Source organism: Dasypus novemcinctus, chromosome 19, assembly GCF_030445035.2.
Source record: "Dasypus novemcinctus isolate mDasNov1 chromosome 19, mDasNov1.1.hap2, whole genome shotgun sequence".
Lineage (NCBI taxonomy): Eukaryota > Metazoa > Chordata > Mammalia > Cingulata > Dasypodidae > Dasypus > Dasypus novemcinctus.
This window is the reverse complement of record NC_080691.1, coordinates 23101590-23118349: the sequence shown is the minus strand read 5'-3', so window position 1 is coordinate 23118349 and position 16760 is coordinate 23101590. Positions and strand designations below refer to the sequence as shown.

Sequence of the window (16760 nt, the reverse complement as noted above, 5' to 3'; positions counted from 1 at the left end):
ATACTTAAAGGAGGCTAAAATGGGAAGTCTTCAATATATGTGACCACCATAAGAAATTTTAAAGAATCATCACAGGGTAAACAGGAGTGGGGGATAGAAAAGTTTTTTTTCCGTTTTTGCTGTTTTAGATTTACTTTTCTGTAAATCTAAAGCTACTCTAAAATAAATAGCTTTAAAAAAAAATCCTCATACCCAAACTTGCTAAAGTCGTGGGAAGTAATGATACCTCTTAACAAAAAGATTATTTGCAAAGAAAAATCAAGAAAATACAATACAAAATAAAAACAAAAGGGGTGATTTGCTTTTGCAGAAAGTCTCCTCAGAGATGGTTTTGGTAGTTGGGCTTTTATTTATTTATTTTTTTAAATTTTCAGTAGTTAGGCTTTTTCAACCTCGTGAAAATAGGGCTCAATTTACCCAAGTCCTATCTGTTTAAAAACAGAGAGGGAATCAGGAGGTCAGCTTGGACGTAGATGGTGAAACGCCGGAAGATGACAGAAGCAGCTGGAGAAGGTACTGGCGCTACCCTGGATGAGGAAGGGGCGAAAGCAGGGACCGCCCGTCAGTCCCTAGCGGCCCTCGCCCCCTCGCCCCTTCCCCGGCCTGCAGCGGGACGGGAAGGGCCTCTCGGCAGGCTGGCCTTCGGAGGGCGCCCAGGGCCCTCCCGTGCCCCCTGGGCACCCGCCGTGGGGTGTGGGCTGCGGCCGCCCCTGCACCTGCGCGTTCCCGGGGCGTGGGGCTCTGCAGAGGCTTCTGTGCTTGCTGCCCCCGAGGGCGGCGCCCGCCCACTAAGAGAGGGGGCGTCCTTCATCGTTGAGGCCAAAAGGGGGGCGGGAAGACGCTGAGAGCCTCCCGGGGCCCCAGCTCCGGCAAGGCCACCGCGGGCCTGGGCAGGGTGGAGTTGGGAGGGAGGGCAGGGGGGCGGGGGAGAAGGGCGGGAGGGGCCCCGCCTGGGCCCCCGGAAGGGCCCTGCGCCCTGCGGGAGAAGGGAAAGACCCTATTGGCCCAAGGATCTGCTTGAAATAAACTTTAAGCTGGTTTTGGATGGATCGTATGGTTTGTGGATATACCTCAATAAAACTGCTGAATAAGTGAATCGTGCAAGAATAGCCAGAACAGCTGTGTCATGGCAGGGAGATGGGATTGAGAGGTGAAGCATTTTCTTGTTTACTTGTTTGTCTGCTTTTTATTAATGAAATCATGAAAATGCTCTAATGATCGAAGTGATGAATGCGCAACTATGTGCTTATACCAAATACCATTGATTGGACACTTTGGATGAATTGTCTGCTTTATTAATATGTACCAATAAAATTGATTTAAAAGACTTGAAGCTGGGGTAGGGGAAAATAAAGAAGTCTTCATTTGTTGCACACAGAGTCTGCCGCAAATACCTTGATATTTTGCTTAGCTTTGGGTGAAATCCTTCCTCGGTAGGGCCTGGCCAGTTCCGTCTACTGCCCGTTGATTGACGGGCTGACGATAAACCCAAGGGGGGAGGTCCACTGTGACCCCAGGATCTTGACTTTGGCAGGGCCGGTTTTAGCCATAAGGGCCCACCAAGAGTCTGTTTATCACATTTGGAGGTGACAGGGAGCTGCAAGGCAGTACCTTCGGAGGAGGGAGCCAAAAAGTCTCCCCGAATTGCGTGAGGTTGCCTTGGAGCCAGGGAACGGAATGAAGCAGCTAAATGCAGAGTCCTGCGGCGCGGGTGGCAGAGGCTAAGGAAATTAAGTCCCAAACAAGGGAAGCCTGCTTTGACCGACTTACTTCTGAAGCAGGCTGGATAGGAAATCCGATAGGCGGATCTGGACCCTGGCAAGAAGTCCCCATGTCCTCAGTCACCCAAGATGGCTGCTGAAAGACCCTCCCGAGATTCTGCCGTTCAGGACAAGACTTCCTCCAGAAGCCAGAGAAGCCCCGGACATTCCCCCAGGACTCTGTCATTGGGCCCTCCTGGGGGATTGACGGGTGGGATGACCAGTCAGAACAGCGAACAGCTGGGACTCCTGCGCCATCAGCAAAGGGGCGGAATAATTAATGTTTAAAAACAAGCAGGGGGAAGCGGCCGTGGCTCCACTGATGGAGCGCCCACCTACCACATGGGAGGTCCAGGGTTCAAACCCAGGGCCTCCTTGACCCGTGTGGAGCTGGCCCACACGCAGTGCTGCGGTGTGCAAGGAGTGCCCAGCCGTGCAGGGGCACCCCCGTGTAGGGGAGCCCCACGCACAAAGAGTGCACCCCATAAGGAGAGCCGCCCAGCGTGAAAAAAAAAAGCACAGCCTGCCCAGGAATGGCGCTGCACACTCGGAGAGCTGACGCAGCAAGATGACGCAGCAAAAAGAGATGCAGTTTCCCAGTGCCGCCGGATAATGCAAGCAGAGGCAGAAGAACACACAGCGAACGGACACAGAGCAGACAACAGATGGGAAGGGGAGAGAAATAAAATAATCTTAAATAAATAAATAATAAAAAGCCAGCAGGACGCCTTCTCGCTCCCTTGCCCTCTCTTGCCTTCACCCTGTGCCCATGCCTGTCCTGTTACCCTCCGTGTGCCCACTCCTGCCCTCTGTGTCCTGCTCGCGCCATGTTCCCCCTGCCACGATGGCCACGCAAAGAAAACCTGGGCATGTATAATCGAGAATGGGAAACTGCCGTCTGTAAATCAACCTGCTTTATCACTCATCAGCCCCTTCCCTCTACCTGGGACTCATGGTCTGTCCTTTTCTCCCATTTCGCTTCCTTTCCTACCTTAGTAAATCACTGGCCTAACTCACCCGACGTGCTCTCGAGATTCATTTCTGCAGCAGAATCAAGAACCTAGACAAAATGTGACTACACTATCCAGCATCCATGTGGAATCTAAGCCTCCTCTTTTTTTTTTTTTTAAGATTTATTTATTTTTATTTATTTCTCTCCCCTTCCCCCCCCCAAGTTGTCTGTTCTCTGTGTCTATTTGCTGCGTCTTCTTTTGTCCGCTTCTGTTGTCAGCGGCATGGGAATCTGTGTTTCTTTTTGCTGCAGTCATCTTGTGTCATTTCTCCATGTGTGTGGCGCCATTCCTGGGCAGGCTGCACTTTCTTTCGCTCTGGGCGGCTCTCCTTATGGGGCGCACTCCTTGCGCGTGGGGCTCCCCTACGCGGGGACACCCCTGCGTGGCAGGGCACTCCTTGCGCACATCAGCACTGCACATGGGCCAGCTCCACACGGGTCAAGGAGGCCCCGGGTTTTCAACCACGGACCTCCCATGTGGTAGACGGACGCCCTAACCACTGGGCCAAGTCTGCCGCCTAAGCCCCCTCTTGATATAGCTGTGGAGTGGACACAACCATTCCAGGGTCCACAGGATGGAGGAATAGAGTATGGATTAGAGTGGACTTGCTGATATTCTATTCATGAACTATTGTGATTAGTAATCGAAGAAAATGTGGCATTGGTGTGGAGAAAGTGGCCATGGTGGCTGCTGGGGGTAGGGAGTGGGAGGAAGAGATGTGATGTGGGGGCATTTTCGGGGGTCGGAGTTGTCCTGGTGGTGCTGCAGGGACAGTTACCAGACATTGTATGTCCTCCCCTGGCCCACTGGGTGGACTGGGGAGAGTGTGGGCTATGGTGTGGACCATTGACCATGAGGTGCAGCGGTGCTCAGAGCTGTATTCACCAAGTGCAGTGAATGTCGCATGATGATGGAGGAGGTTGTTGTTATGGGGAGAGGAGTGGGGTGAGGGGGTGGGGGGTATATGGGGACCTCATATTTTTTTAATGTAACATTAAAAAAATAAAGACAAAAAAACAAAAACAAACAAAAGATGTGACTACACTTTGACCCAGAGAAAAATCACTGAGCTTCTTTTTTGCTGGGGGGAGGGAGAGTTAGTTGACATACAGTTGAATATAAAACAAAGGTCTTTTACAGGGAGGACACTTTGTCCAAGGGAGGTTAAGTTCCGTGATATTAATAGAAGCAGAGAGGGGAGGACAAGGGAGGTGTCGGCCTCGTTCCATTTCACCCCACAGCAGAGCTGCCCAGCCTCGGCTCTGTGAACGCTTAGGCCCGCTCGTGCCTGGCGGAGGCGGCTGTCCCTGCGGCGTGGGCGCTGAGCAGCGGCCCGGGCCTCCACCCACTGCCCGCCAGTAGCACCCCCAGCTGCGACAACCGAAAATGTCTCCCGGCAGACCCCGCCCGGGTTTGCCCTGGTTTGAGAACCATTCCCTGGAGGAAGAGGGGTGGCGGGGAGCCTTATCCAAACAGGGGCCAGGTGGCGTGGAGGGTGCCAAGGACAGGTGGGCGAGAGAAGGGACAACCTCGGGGCGCAGCGACCATCACCGGGCTGGAGGCGCCTTACTGGATCTTTAGAACACTTAGGGGGTTTTTGTTTTTTGGTTTTTTTAGTATAATCTTTTTTACTTAAAACACACAACACACCTACACACAAAAACACAAAACTGTTTTCCAGCCGCACACGGGAGGGGGAGGAGGCGTCTGTCCGTCCAGCCCTGGCCCCTGCCCCGTGTGGTTTAGCCAGCAATAAGGGATGTGGAGGAATGGCCCCCCAAATAAAAACGCTGTGCGCGGGGGAAGGAGGGGTGCAAAAGCAGTGGGAAACGGCGGGGACGCGAGGGGCGGGCGAGGTCAGGGCTGGCAACGCGGCAGGTGGGAGGCCCTTCCCGGACGTTTTGGGCCAAACAAGGAGCTTTTGCATTTTGGGCAGTAAAGGCAGCGCATGGCTGGAGGCACAGACAGACCCGGGCTTACGGCCGGGAAGGGGGGCCGGCTGAGGGTCCGGGGTGGGCTTCCCCCTGGAAAGGAGGGTTGCCCCTACTTGGAGCCAAGAAACTTTCCGAGATGAGTTGGGATCATCACGGAAGGCCCGCGAGGGGCTGAGCGACACCCCGGCCTGTCCTCACACAGCGTAGGTGGCCACTCGGGGTTTTCCCTTCTTATTTTTATGCTCTCCAATAGTTTTTTTATTCGGCCCACTTAGCAGTGAATGAAGGACTGTGTACTGAGTGCCCGCTCTGCGGCGGGCCCTGGGGATTGAGCAGTGGACAACACAGGCCAGAGTCCCTGTCCTGCTGAGCCTGCAGGCTATGGGGGGAGCCTGGCGACAACAAGGGAAATAGGGGATAATATGACAAGTGTCAGGGAAAGAAACAGAAGCACGTTGTGCAGTTTTAGGTAGCGGGAACAAAGCTGTTCTCTCTATAAAGGCGACATTGAAGAAAATAGTCGTGGGAGGTGAGCCCCTTGGCATCTGAAGGAAGAGCGAGCCAGGCAGAAGGCAGGTGCAAAGGTCCTGAGGCAGGCGTGGCTGCCTTATGCTGGGACAGCAAGGAGGACCCTGAGGCTGGAGCAGGGTGGGAGGGGGCAAAGAGGGGGGAGAGGAGGGCAGGGAGGTAACCGGGCCAGGCCCAGCAGAGCCTTAGAGGTCACTGTCAAGGTTTCGGCTTTTCTTCCAAGTGAGGCGGGGGCCGTGGGAGGGGCTTGAGAGGAGAAGCAACGTGACATGGGTTGGACAGGATTCTTCCAGACAGTCGGGGAACCCCGAGGGAAGCAGGGAGCCCCAGAAGGGGCTACTGCCAGAATCCAGCCCCGAGGCCTGGAGGCTGGGGCCGGGGGGCTGCGGCGAAGGCGCTGGGAAGCGGCCGGGTCCCAGGTCTGAAGGCCGGGCCAGCAGGGCTTGGCGAGGCAAAGTGAGAGACAGGGGCATCGAGCACGCCAGAGCTGGGGCGCAGGGGACTGGACGGACAGAGCTGCTGTGGACAGACTCGCGGAGCCCAGCGGGAAACAGGCCGGGCTCCCCCAGGGCTTGATTCGGGGGCTGCTGGGCCGTGGACCCCAAAGAGGCTCCAGCCTGGCCTTGACCGTGAGGGCAGGGGAGCCAAAGCCGGGTGTGGAGGTGGACCTGGGGGAGGCGGCCAGGCGGCCGGGAGAGCCCGGACGACGCTGACGGAACCGAACCATCGCAGAACCCCTGGTCTCGGACCCCTTCTTCCCGGCCAGGCCCCGGGCCGCCGCTCCTCTCCTTCTCGCCATCCCCAGGGGTGCCCACCCCAGGGGGCACGGCCGGAAGCGGCCTGGAAGCCGGAGCCCTGGGCTGACCGGGAGGTGCCGGCCGGGAAGGCAAACAGAGCGAGAGCGGCCTGTTCCCCGCGCCCGGGAATCACCTGTCAGAACCGCCACCTCCTGTCCCCGGACACGCTGACCCAGCCGTCCCCAGGGAGGGGTGACGTCACGGGCCCGGGGGGCGAGGCCCGGGGGCAGCTGGCCAAGGGCCCGGCCGCGCCCCCTTGCCTGTGCCCGCGGGCTCCGCCCTCGCCTTCTGCTTTGGGCCTGGGCTTTCCAGGGTTCGGGGGGGCGGAGGATTTCCGCTTTCTTCCCCGGCTCCACGAGGTTCAGAGGCGGCCGGGGCGGGAGAGGAGCCCCCTCGTGCTTCAGTGCCCAGAACTGGGGGTGCAAATGGCTTCTTGGGCACCAGGAGAAAAAAAAAAGGTCACCATTAGCTAGATGCCCACTATCCGTACAGCCTCCGTCAATTAAGACACAGAATAACTCTAACATGTGTGGGTATTAGGTGGAGAAACGGAGGCACAGAGAGGTTAGCTGACTTGCCCAGGGTCACACAGCAAAAGCTGGGTTGGAACGTGGGCCCGTCCAACCACCCAGTCCATGCTCTCAACCACGAGGCCTCTCAGGAAACAGCCCCGTCTTGGACACTAGAGTCACGGGCAGGAAACGCCTGTCGCCAGGGCGGTGACAGTGGCCAGCCTTCCCCTGAGACCATCACGCCACTGCGCCATCTGGTCCTGCTCTATTCGCCCCCCACGGAGGCCTCGGCCAGCCCCTGGCCCTCGTGGGGTCTCCGTCCTCCCGTCTGAGTGAAGGGCACACGATCCCATGGGAGCGGCCCCCATGGGTCTCTGTAAAGGCGGCAAGTGCCCACCAGCGGCTGGACAGGTGCACAAGCCGCTCTCTCCATCCACGGCGCACCAACAAGCCCTAAAAGGGAGCTGAGTTCTGGATCTTGCTGCGCCGCAGCTCCGGGAGGGAGCCAGGCACCAACGGCCCCACGGAGCGAGATTGCGCTTCTATGAACTTCCAGAACGGAAAGGAGATCCATGGTTGCCAGCGGCTGGGGGAGGGGGAATGGGGATAACGGCTCTTTTTGAGGTGACGAGAAACGTTCTGAAAGGAAACATGTCAAATGGGTGAACTGCGTAGTATGAGGAGTATATCCCCCAAAGGCTCTTCTATAAAGTGTGCCCAGGCAAGATGTCAAAAACAGTGACATGCATTTTATCTCCCCCACTTCTGGTTCTTAGAGAACTGGTTTAATGTAGTGTTTTTCAAATCACAGGGAGGTCCCCTTGTTGACACAAATGGGACAATAAAAAGTCTAAGGAAGGAGTTGGTCACTGTGCCTTCCACGTGCCCCGCCCTGCTCCAACCCACCCCTCGCCAAGGTACCGCGTCCCGACGCCCTTCAGCCCACAGGTGACTCCCACGCTGCCCACAAGCTGCCTCCCCTCAGCCCCATCCCCGACCGTGGCAAAAGCCTGACTCTGAGACGTCTGGATGTGACCAGGCTGGCCCAGGTGCCCTTTGGGACCCCGCCCCTTCCTTGGTCCCCACCGGAGGACACAGCCCCCCCGTGTTTGCATTCCACCACAGCTGGGTGACCTCACTTTCATCCAGCCCCCGCCAGAGTCTCCCCACCTGGTCGTGCTTCCTCACCTGTAGCCTGGGACTCAAAAGGCCCACTCCCCTGCGCTTGAGGGCTGGGCGAGAGCCCGTTTGGGAAACACGGGGCAACACGCGTGCCAGCTGTATGCACTCGGGTGCACACGAGGGGCCCTGGTCCACGTGTGAGCTCCCCACTCTGTCACACGCGGCCCCGCTCTGCCACAACGTGACCCAACACTCGTCGTGGACGGCCCGCTGGGGAGGGGGCTGCAAGTGCGGGCAGAAGGTCTGAGGGGGCGGCAAGAAGGGACAGCGTGCCCGGCACCGAGGCCCGGCCGGCTGTGCGGCCGTTTGCTCCCCGGCTGCCCTCATCTCATCGGTATTCTCGTCCCGGCTGGCCCGACAAGAGAGCTTTGTTGACGGGGCCGGGGGGAGAGGCAGCCGGGCCATGCGAGTGCACACACACGTTTGGACAGACAGACCCCTTCCCAAGCCCAGGACAGACGCCGCTGAGGCAGGGAGGCCTGGCCAGGCCGAGGCACGGTTCATTTGCGCGACCTCCTCTCTAGTCCCATGACGGTGGTGAGGACGGGGACTGCTAGTGCTTCCCGCACACTCGCTTACATAACACAGCAGCATCTCATTTAATCCCGGGAGGGAGGGGTCACGATCGCCCCCGTTTTACAAGGGAGGAGACAGGGGCGAAGCTGGCCCAAGGTCACACGGTCAGCAAACACACAGCCAGGATCTGAACCTGTGCCTGCGTGGCTCCCAAGTGGCATCCCTGATGCCACCTCTGTATGCCAAACGCGACCCGCGAGAGAAAGACTGGGGAAGGCAGGAAAGAACCGTGCCTGGTTTGCAGGCTCGGGAGCCAGGCTGCCCGGGCGCCAACGCCAGCTGCCCCCTGGTATCGCCCTGTGATGCTGGGGGGTGACCACCTCCCTGCCTCGGTTTCCCTTGTCATAAGATGAAGATAACAACAGCACCCTCCTGCTGCTGTGGTTTCACACTTGCTAGGGGTTCAGTGGCATTTTTCTTGATTCTTGGAGGCCTACCGTGTGCCAAGCGCATGCTAGGGGCTTTCTGCACATTCTTGTGGGCTCCGTGAGGGCCATGTGGTCCTGGCAGTGTAGGTGTTGCCCCCTCTGCGGGCAAAGTCCCTGAGGACGGGGAAGGGGAGAGGACGGGGAAGGGGAGAGGACGGAGGGGAAGGGAGACTGGCTGGGGCCGGGGGGGCGCAGGGGGACGCTGCCAGCGGGAGGAGCGCAGCCAGCTGCCCCCTCCGCTCCTGGAGGCCCCGGGCCAGGGGGCGGGACCGGCAGGGGCGTGCCTGGTCCTGGGCCCCCATTGGCTGCCCCGGAGGCGATGCAGGGAATAAAGCCCCGTGCGGGAGCTTCTGGGACAAATCGGAAGACAGCCTGCCTGCCGTCCCTGCCTGCTGTGGACGCCGGCCCTCCAGCCCCTCTGCCCTGTGTGGACGCCGGCCCTCCGGCCCCTCTGCCCCGCTCTGCCCAGCCTCCAGCTCGACTGCCTCTGCCAGGTAAGTGGCTCCACTGCCATCCTCTGTCCCATCCCACACCCGGAGTGCGGGGCCCAGCAGGGGTTTAGAGACCCTCCAGGAGAAAGGAGGGAGCTAGAAAGAGTCAGCTGGGCGTGAACGGACTCTCAGGAGCCAGGCTGCCTGGGTTCGCAGCCAGCTCGGTGCCTCAGTTTCCTCACTGTTGGAACAGTGGGATGAGACAGTGCACTGAATGGACCCAGCCCAGACAAAATAACTGTTCGTACTTATTGAGCACCTACTATGTGCTCAGTGACGGGCGGGTGACCTCTGGCTGCAGGGTGCTGCGTAGGCAGACAGCGGTGTCCGGCCGCCTGGCGTGGTGTGGGAGGGGCTCCAGGACCACCCGAAAGGGGTCTTCCTGGTGGGCTCCTCCTACTTGCCACTGAGTGCTCACCCTCTGGGAGCCAAGTTAATCCAGGCTGATTTGGAGGTGCCCCTGTTTTGGGGTGTCCCCAGTCTCTGACTTCAATAGATCTAGGGGAGAGGTGGTGCTTGTTTGAGGACCCCTGCCAGGCCCTGTCAGCTGATCCAGACAGACTGGGGTCTCCTATTTGGGGGTGTCAAGGCCGGTGGGGTGCCCAGGAGCCCCGCCCCAACTCTCCTCCTGACCCAGGGCTATGTGGCCCAGCCTGGGAGGGGCGACGTCTGAGCCAGATGGCGTCTTGGAGAGGGAGGGGTGGGTGGTGGCCCTGGCCTGGCCTCCTGGGGTGGGGTGAGGGGGATTAGATGGGTCCCTCACCCAACCACCCACTGCTGCTCTTCTCTGGCTCAGCCCAAGTTGGGAGGGAGGGGACAGGGAGAGACGGGCAGGCTCTGGGTCCCCTCAGCTTCCCACTCGCCCGGAGTCGGAGGACGCCTGAGCCACGCCTGGGAGTCCCAGAGAGCCTGGCTCTAGAGCCAGACTGCCTGAGTTCAAATCCCGCTCCCCACGCGTCAGCTGCGTGACCTTGGGCCAGTCCCTGTAACAGGCTGGCTCTTCATGCTGGGTCACAAACAGGCCCCCAAAACTCAAGGGCATACAACAGCCGTTTCTTATCCGCCATGGTTCTGGGGCTCGAGCGGCTCGGCCAAGCAGCTCCCACTCAGGGCCTGTCCTCAGGCTGGGGTCACCTCAAAGGCTCTCCCACTCCTGTCGGCATTGACACTGGCTGTGGGCTGGGACCTCAGTGGAGCTGTCAGCAGCGCCCCGCCTGTGGCCCCTGCCCATAGCCTCGGCCCGTGGCAGGGTGGCAGCTCGGTTCCGGGAGTGAAAGCGGGGAGCGGGGGGAGGGGGGGGGCTGCATCTTTGGCGCCGTGGCCTTGGGAGCAGTGGTGCAGCGGCTCGGGCGGGGAGCCAAGTGCACCCCCCCCCCCAGCAGTGGCCTCACGATTGGGAGGGTCCACTGATAAAGGTGGCCCAGCTGGGAAGTCATGGGGCGTCACTTCCATTGCCATCGCAGGCCCTGGGGGCCGCCTCGAGAAAACCTGGGCCCCGCCTCTCGAGCATATCAGACAGGAGCAGATGAGATAGGCAGGTGCAGGCTGGCTGCCCCAGAGGCTCGGGCCGCGCCTCTTTCCTCAGGACAGGTGGGTGCACAGGCACCCCTGGGGCTCTTGAAAGGGTCCAGGGAGGTCATGCCTGCAAAACTTAAAACCAGGCCTGGCAATTGGTGACCACTCTATAAACAGTTTTCAAATGCATATCATAACGATGGTCTTTCCTAACGAGGTTTTCCAAAGGTTAGTTTTTCAACCAAAATAGCACGTATTTAAACAGGCCACGTAGGCCTATAACAAAACTAACAGAACAAAGGCGACGCTGTGCCCAGAGGCCGGGGCTCCCCGGACGCCCCCACCCTGCCAGTGCCTTGTGTCTGTTTCCCGAGATGCTCTGAGCGCTGGGACCACGTGGATTGTGCGTGTGAACAGAGAAGACCCGCGTGCACGTGGCTTACACGTGGCTTACACGTGGCAGACGGGTTAGCTCTCCGTGGAGAGAATCGTGCGTGTCCTGCCTTGTTGCACACACAGGCTCCACCTGGTCTCCTGCCTTTTTCTCGCCACTTAACCGCCTTGCAGCTTATTCATGTCAGCTCCTGGAAACCCACCTCCCCCTCATGCTTTTCAAAGGTTGGAGTGTGTCTAGGAAAGGGGTGAGGGAGCCTCACCCCCACTTTACAGGCGAGGAAACCGAGGCTGGGAGGGGCGGGGACTCCTCCGAGGCACGCGGCAAGTCAGTGGCCGAGCTGGGATTTGACCCCGGGTCTGGTGGTGCGGTCCTCGCGCCTTTCCTCGGGCCCCCGGAACGTGAGCGGAGGGGTCGCCCCCGGCCCCACGGCCCGGGCTCTGGGCCGCTCTGCTGACCCCCCGGGCCTCCCTCCTCTCCCCAGCAATGGCCTCCGGAGAGCCCCTGCACGTGAAGACGCCCGTCCGCGACAGCATGTCCCTGTCCAAGGTGGCGGGCACCAGCGTCTACCTCAAGATGGACAGCGCCCAGCCTTCCGGCTCCTTCAAGATCCGGGGCATCGGGCACCTCTGCAAGACGGTAGGGGGTCTTCCCCTCCCTCGGTCGGGGCGGGGGGGGCAGGCCTCCGTCCTCCACGTGGCGGGGCACGTGCGGGGGGCATCAGCGAGCGGGAGGGGCCCCGCCGAACCCCCTGCCAGGCCCCGCCCCTCCCCTGCCTCTCCTTCGCGCCCCCAGGCCTCTTCCTTCTTTGGGGAGGAGGGAAGCTAGTCTGAGAGGCCGGGACGGCCCAAGCCCCGTGTGCGGGCAGGAGAGGGTGGTGCGCACCGCAATCCCGGGGGCAGGCCGTCCAGGTGGGAGGCGCTCACCCAGGCGGAGCGTGACCCTCACCCCCCCGCCTCCCGCGTGTCTCCGCAGTGGGCCGAGCGCGGCTGTGAGCACTTTGTCTGCTCCTCAGGTGAGCCCCCTGCCGGCTGCGTGCCACCGCCTTCCTCCGCTGTGTGTCCCCGGGCCGGGCCCTGCGCCTCTCTGGGCCCCTCGGCAGCATTTCCAATTTGCAATTCTGGGGGAGGCTGGCAGTGGCCCAGGACGGGACCAGAGCCCTCGGCGGGGGTGGGCCGTCCCGGCTGGGGCCCCCAGACCCTCCCGTCCTGATACGCTCTCCACCCGGCGGCCCGGCAGCGGGCAACGCAGGCATGGCGGCCGCCTACGCCGCCCGGAAGCTGGGCGTCCCCGCCACCATCGTCGTGCCCAGCACCACGCCCGCCCTCACCATCAAGCGGCTGGAGAGCGAGGGCGCCATGGTGGAGGTGGTGGGCGAGGTGAGTGCCGGCCCGGGGGCGGCCGGGGCGCGCGTCCGCGCGGCAGGGTGCCCAGCCCCCGCCTGTGCTCTTGCAGACGCTGGACGAGGCCTTCGAGCTGGCCAAGGCCCTGGCGAAGAACAACCCGGGCTGGGTCTACATCCCGCCCTTCGACGACCCCCTCATCTGGTACGTGGGGCGCGGGGTCGCCCGGCGCAGGGGGTCGGCCGCCAAGGCGCGCGGGCACGCCGTCCTGCGGAGCGTGGGCGCGGCGTGCGCCCGTCACGGAGAAGCACGTGGCGTGCCCGCGGCGCACGCGCATGCGCACACGGGCCCACGCCCGGCGCCTGCGCGCTCACACACACGCGCATGGGGGGCTGGGCTGGGTCCCTGCAGACCGGGATTTCAGGGGGAGCAGTTTATCTTGGAGGCGATTCCAGGAAACCTGGTAGGGGAGTAGGGGTAGGGGTCCCTCAGCGACCCCGGGGAGCAGGCACTCAGGCACCCCACCCCAGGGGGGAGCTCGGGCTTTAGGCGTTGACCCCGATCTCCCATTGAGGGCCACTCTCGGGGACTCTGACGCTTCCAGGGGCCACGTTTGCAGGCCACTAGGTGGCCAGAGAAAGCCCCTGGGCAAAGAGATGTAGCTGCTGTGGATGGGAATCGGGGTGGGGTGGGGTGGGAGCTGGTCCCAAGGCCCATCAGCTGCGGGGACAGTCCAGCGCAGACCCCAGCTGGCACGTCTGGGGACCCCCGCCCGGCTACCCAGCTCTGACCTGCCGTGCCCCCTCCCCGCGCCCTCCAGGGAAGGCCACACGTCCATCGTGAAAGAGCTGAAGGAGACGCTGAGCGCCAAGCCGGGTGCCATCGTGCTGTCGGTGGGCGGCGGGGGCCTGCTGTGCGGCGTGGTCCAGGGGCTGCAGGAGGTGGGCTGGGGGGACGTGCCTGTCATCGCCATGGAGACCGTGGGCGCCCACAGCTTCCACGCGGCCACGGCCGCCGGCAAGCTCGTCTCCCTACCCAAGATCACCAGGTGCGTAGCTGGGTGCCTCGGGGAGCCCCTCAGCGCGGACGTCAGCCCCACTGTAGGGGAAGAGGAGCTTCGGGCTCCTGCCCGGAGTGTCACAGCTGGGAGTCGAACCCAAGTCTGGCCGACTCTTTCATCATTTACCATGCTTTCTCACACTAAAAGTATCATCTCTTATTGAGTTCCCCTGAGGCAGGGTTTTAAAAAACTCATCTCACTAACTCACCAGCCCTTTACCGAGCCCCTGCTCTGTCCAGGACGCTGGTTGGTCCTGGGGAGAGAGTGGTGAGTAAACATCCCTGTTCTCAAGTTCTTTTCCTGGCCCCAAACCTTTGATAGATGGTTCAGAATTAGAAGGTTTGGCTGCTTTACACAGAGGCCCCAAAAGACAGTTCCTTAAACAAGATTGAGCTTTACTTCTCTCTTTATATATATATATAATTCTTTTTTGAGTGTAGAGGTGGTAGCCCAGGGCAGAATGGCAGCTCCAGGAAGCCAAGGGCTCAGGTTTTTTCACTTTTCTGCCTTATGGCCAAAATGGCTGCTTGAGCACCAACAATCACATCCACACTCCATGTTGCAGGAAGGTGGAGGCAGGGGCAGAAAGCTGTGCCTCTTTAAATACTTTTAATACTTCACTTGTGGCACCTTGGCCAGAACTTAAGGTCTAACTAAGTGCAAGGGAAGCTGGGAAATGTCTTTACACCAGGCATCCATGTGAGCAGCCAGAATAGATTTTGGGGTAGACAAGTCTCTGCCGCGGCTAGGGGAGACCGAGTCCTGGTGGGAGCTTCCTCCGGCTTCCCGAGCCCCGCGCCCTGGAGCTGCCGCGTTGGCCTCTGCCCCCGCTTTGTCCGGGTTGACGAGATCATTGCTGAGCACCACCTGTGAGCCTCGGGCCGGGCTGAGGGACGAGCAGCCCCGGCCCGTGTTTGTGGACGAGAAGGGGAGGAGTGGAGGAGACGAGCCAGGACGAGGCGGGGGGCACCCACGGAGGCTGGGTGCGGGTGCCTGCGCCGTACGGGTCCTGCTTGCTCTCCCGCACGACCGCGTCCCAGGCACGTGACCTTGGGCAAGTGACTGTGCCCCTCTCTGCCCGTTCCCCTTCCATTAAGTTGCGTTGCTAAGAGCAAGAGTTGTGAGAATTAAGTAAGGCTTGTGAAGTGCCTGGCAATATTTTCTCAACAAGTACCTACTGTGTTCATTACTCTGGGGGGGAGGGCGGGAGGCCCGTATTTGCGAATTCCACTTAGGAGGGAGCTCTGGAGGGCTTCCTGGAGGAGGTGGCCTTACTCCCGAGCCTCAAGGGGCAGGGCTTGGGCAGGCGGGCAGTGCTAAGCAGCATGGTGAAGGCAGGGAGAAGTGTCAAACATTTGTGACTGAGTTGACAAATTGGACAAAATTCGTAGTATTTGGACAGGCTCAACCTGGACAGAATTCATAGTTTTTACCCCGATGCAGACCCCGATCCAGGCCTTCTTAAAGGCTCCCAGCTGCCTCCTGCGCTCGGGAGCTCCCACCGGCTGTGCCGGCCTCCTCCGCTTATCAAATCTTTCTGTCTCTCTCCCCCCCCCGCCCCCCCCCCCCCCCCGCCGCTTCCCGCCCCTCTCCCCGCTGACCCCACCTCCCAGTGTTGCCAAAGCCCTGGGGGTGAAGACTGTGGGGGCCCAGGCCCTGAAGCTGTCCCGGGAGCACCCCATTTTCTCCGAGGTCGTCTCCGACCAGGAGGCCGTGGCTGCCATCGAGAAGTTCGTGGGTACGTGCCGGGGCCTTCCAGACCTGACGCTGGCCCCCGCCTCCGTGGGTGGGCGCTCGCGAGCCGAGGGATCCATCGTCCCCCACCTTTCCTTGCGGGCTGCCTCCTCCCCTTCCCTGCCTCGAGAGGCACCATTAATGAAAGATGATCCAAGGCAATGATTAAAAACAGAAAGACAAAGCCACAAACGAAGAAGCAAAGCTGACAGCCGCGAGAGGCAGAAAGAAAATGAGTGTTAATGTTCTGAGCTTCCCGGCAGCCAGTGTAATAAAGGAAAGAATGGGGCTCAGAGTTGGATTCCGAGTTGGGTCTCTAGTGAAGGTGGAACTCATACTCTGTGATCAGCCTAGGATAGGACTGGGAAAACCAAACAGAAAATCTGTGCTGCCACTTAATCCTTCCGTTCCCCTAAGAGTTGGGTGGTCAGCCAAAGCACTCTTGCTCAGACGATGCCTCAGAATCCTTCTCAACATACTGCTCAGGCAATTCCCATCACTTTTATCAGGGTTAGCCCTGGCTTGGGCCTGGGGACGGTCAGTCTCAAATGATGAGAGGAGCTTTGGTCTAGGAGTCTGTGGCCAGGGCTGAGGGCCGAATGGCTCAAAGCCCCAAACTCTACCAACGGCCTGGCAGTGCGGACCCCCACCCTCACCGCGCCCCTCTCCTGGCAGATGATGAGAAGATCCTGGTGGAGCCGGCCTGCGGGGCGGCCCTGGCTGCCGTCTACAGCCACGTGGTGCAGAAGCTGCAGGGGGAGGGGAAGCTCTGCGCCCCCCTGTCCTCGGTCGTGGTCATCGTCTGCGGTGGCAGCAACATCAGCCTGGCGCAGCTGCGGGCCCTCAAGGAGCAGCTGGGCATGAAGAAGGGGCTGCGCCAGTAGACGCCCTGGCCCGCCGGCGCCCCGGCCCGGACACCCCTGGGGGCTGGAGTTGTACCCAGCGCCTCCCCGTAAACACCGCCGCGCCGGCCTGGAGCCCGTGGCCGGCAGCTCCCCTCTCCCCGGGAGGAGCCCCGTGCGGCGGCCGGAAGGCGGGCGGCCAGCGAGCCTGTGCCTGGCGGGGCCGGGCCCCGAGCCGCTCGAGCCGCTCGAGCCGCTCGGCGTGACCGCTCTGCGGCCGCCGTCCTCAGCCAGCCCTGCTTGGACGACGACCACCCGCGGGTGACCCGCCAGGTCCGAGAGCAGGGTGGGTGTGGGGGGCCCGGGTCCCCGCAGGAGCCCGCCCCAGGCTTGCTCCCTGGGAAGGTGGACAGGGCCGCCCCCCGGGGCGAGGCGCCATCGCATCCTTCCTCCTGGGACGCCCAGCTCCACCGTTACTCATTTTTCTAATGTGCGCACTTTTTCACTGAAAATAAAAATACATGTATTTATGAGACACAGAGCCTTGCGGTCTTTCCTTCTCTCCTTCCGCCCTGCCACGCCTGCCCTCAGGGTGCTGTGGGGAAGGCTGGGACATTCCCGGAGGCCAGGAGCCGGGCCCCAGCTGGCCTG

General features: G+C 60.8%; 1 protein-coding gene across 1 annotated transcript; it reads left to right on the top strand.

Moving 5' to 3' along the window:
- The first annotated feature begins 9034 nt into the window (after window positions 1-9034).
- On the top strand, window positions 9035-16644 carry SDS (serine dehydratase). Its single transcript, XM_058281400.1, has 8 exons — window positions 9035-9224; window positions 11615-11769; window positions 12106-12145; window positions 12370-12509; window positions 12586-12677; window positions 13294-13521; window positions 15147-15271; window positions 15943-16644. Exons 1-8 carry the CDS (start codon window positions 9050-9052, stop codon window positions 16149-16151), a joined length of 1164 nt encoding a protein of 387 aa, XP_058137383.1. The 5' UTR covers window positions 9035-9049; the 3' UTR covers window positions 16152-16644.
- The last annotated feature ends 116 nt before the right edge of the window (window positions 16645-16760 follow it).

Coding starts and splice junctions, on each gene's coding strand:
- SDS (XM_058281400.1), top strand. CDS start 9,050: ATGCAGGGAATAAAGCCCCGTGCGGGAGCTTCTGGGACAAATCGGAAG. Junction 12,146..12,369: donor GCACTTTGTCTGCTCCTCAG/GTGAGCCCCCTG, acceptor GCGGCCCGGCAG/CGGGCAACGCAGGCATGGCG. Junction 13,522..15,146: donor TCCCTACCCAAGATCACCAG/GTGCGTAGCTGG, acceptor CCCACCTCCCAG/TGTTGCCAAAGCCCTGGGGG.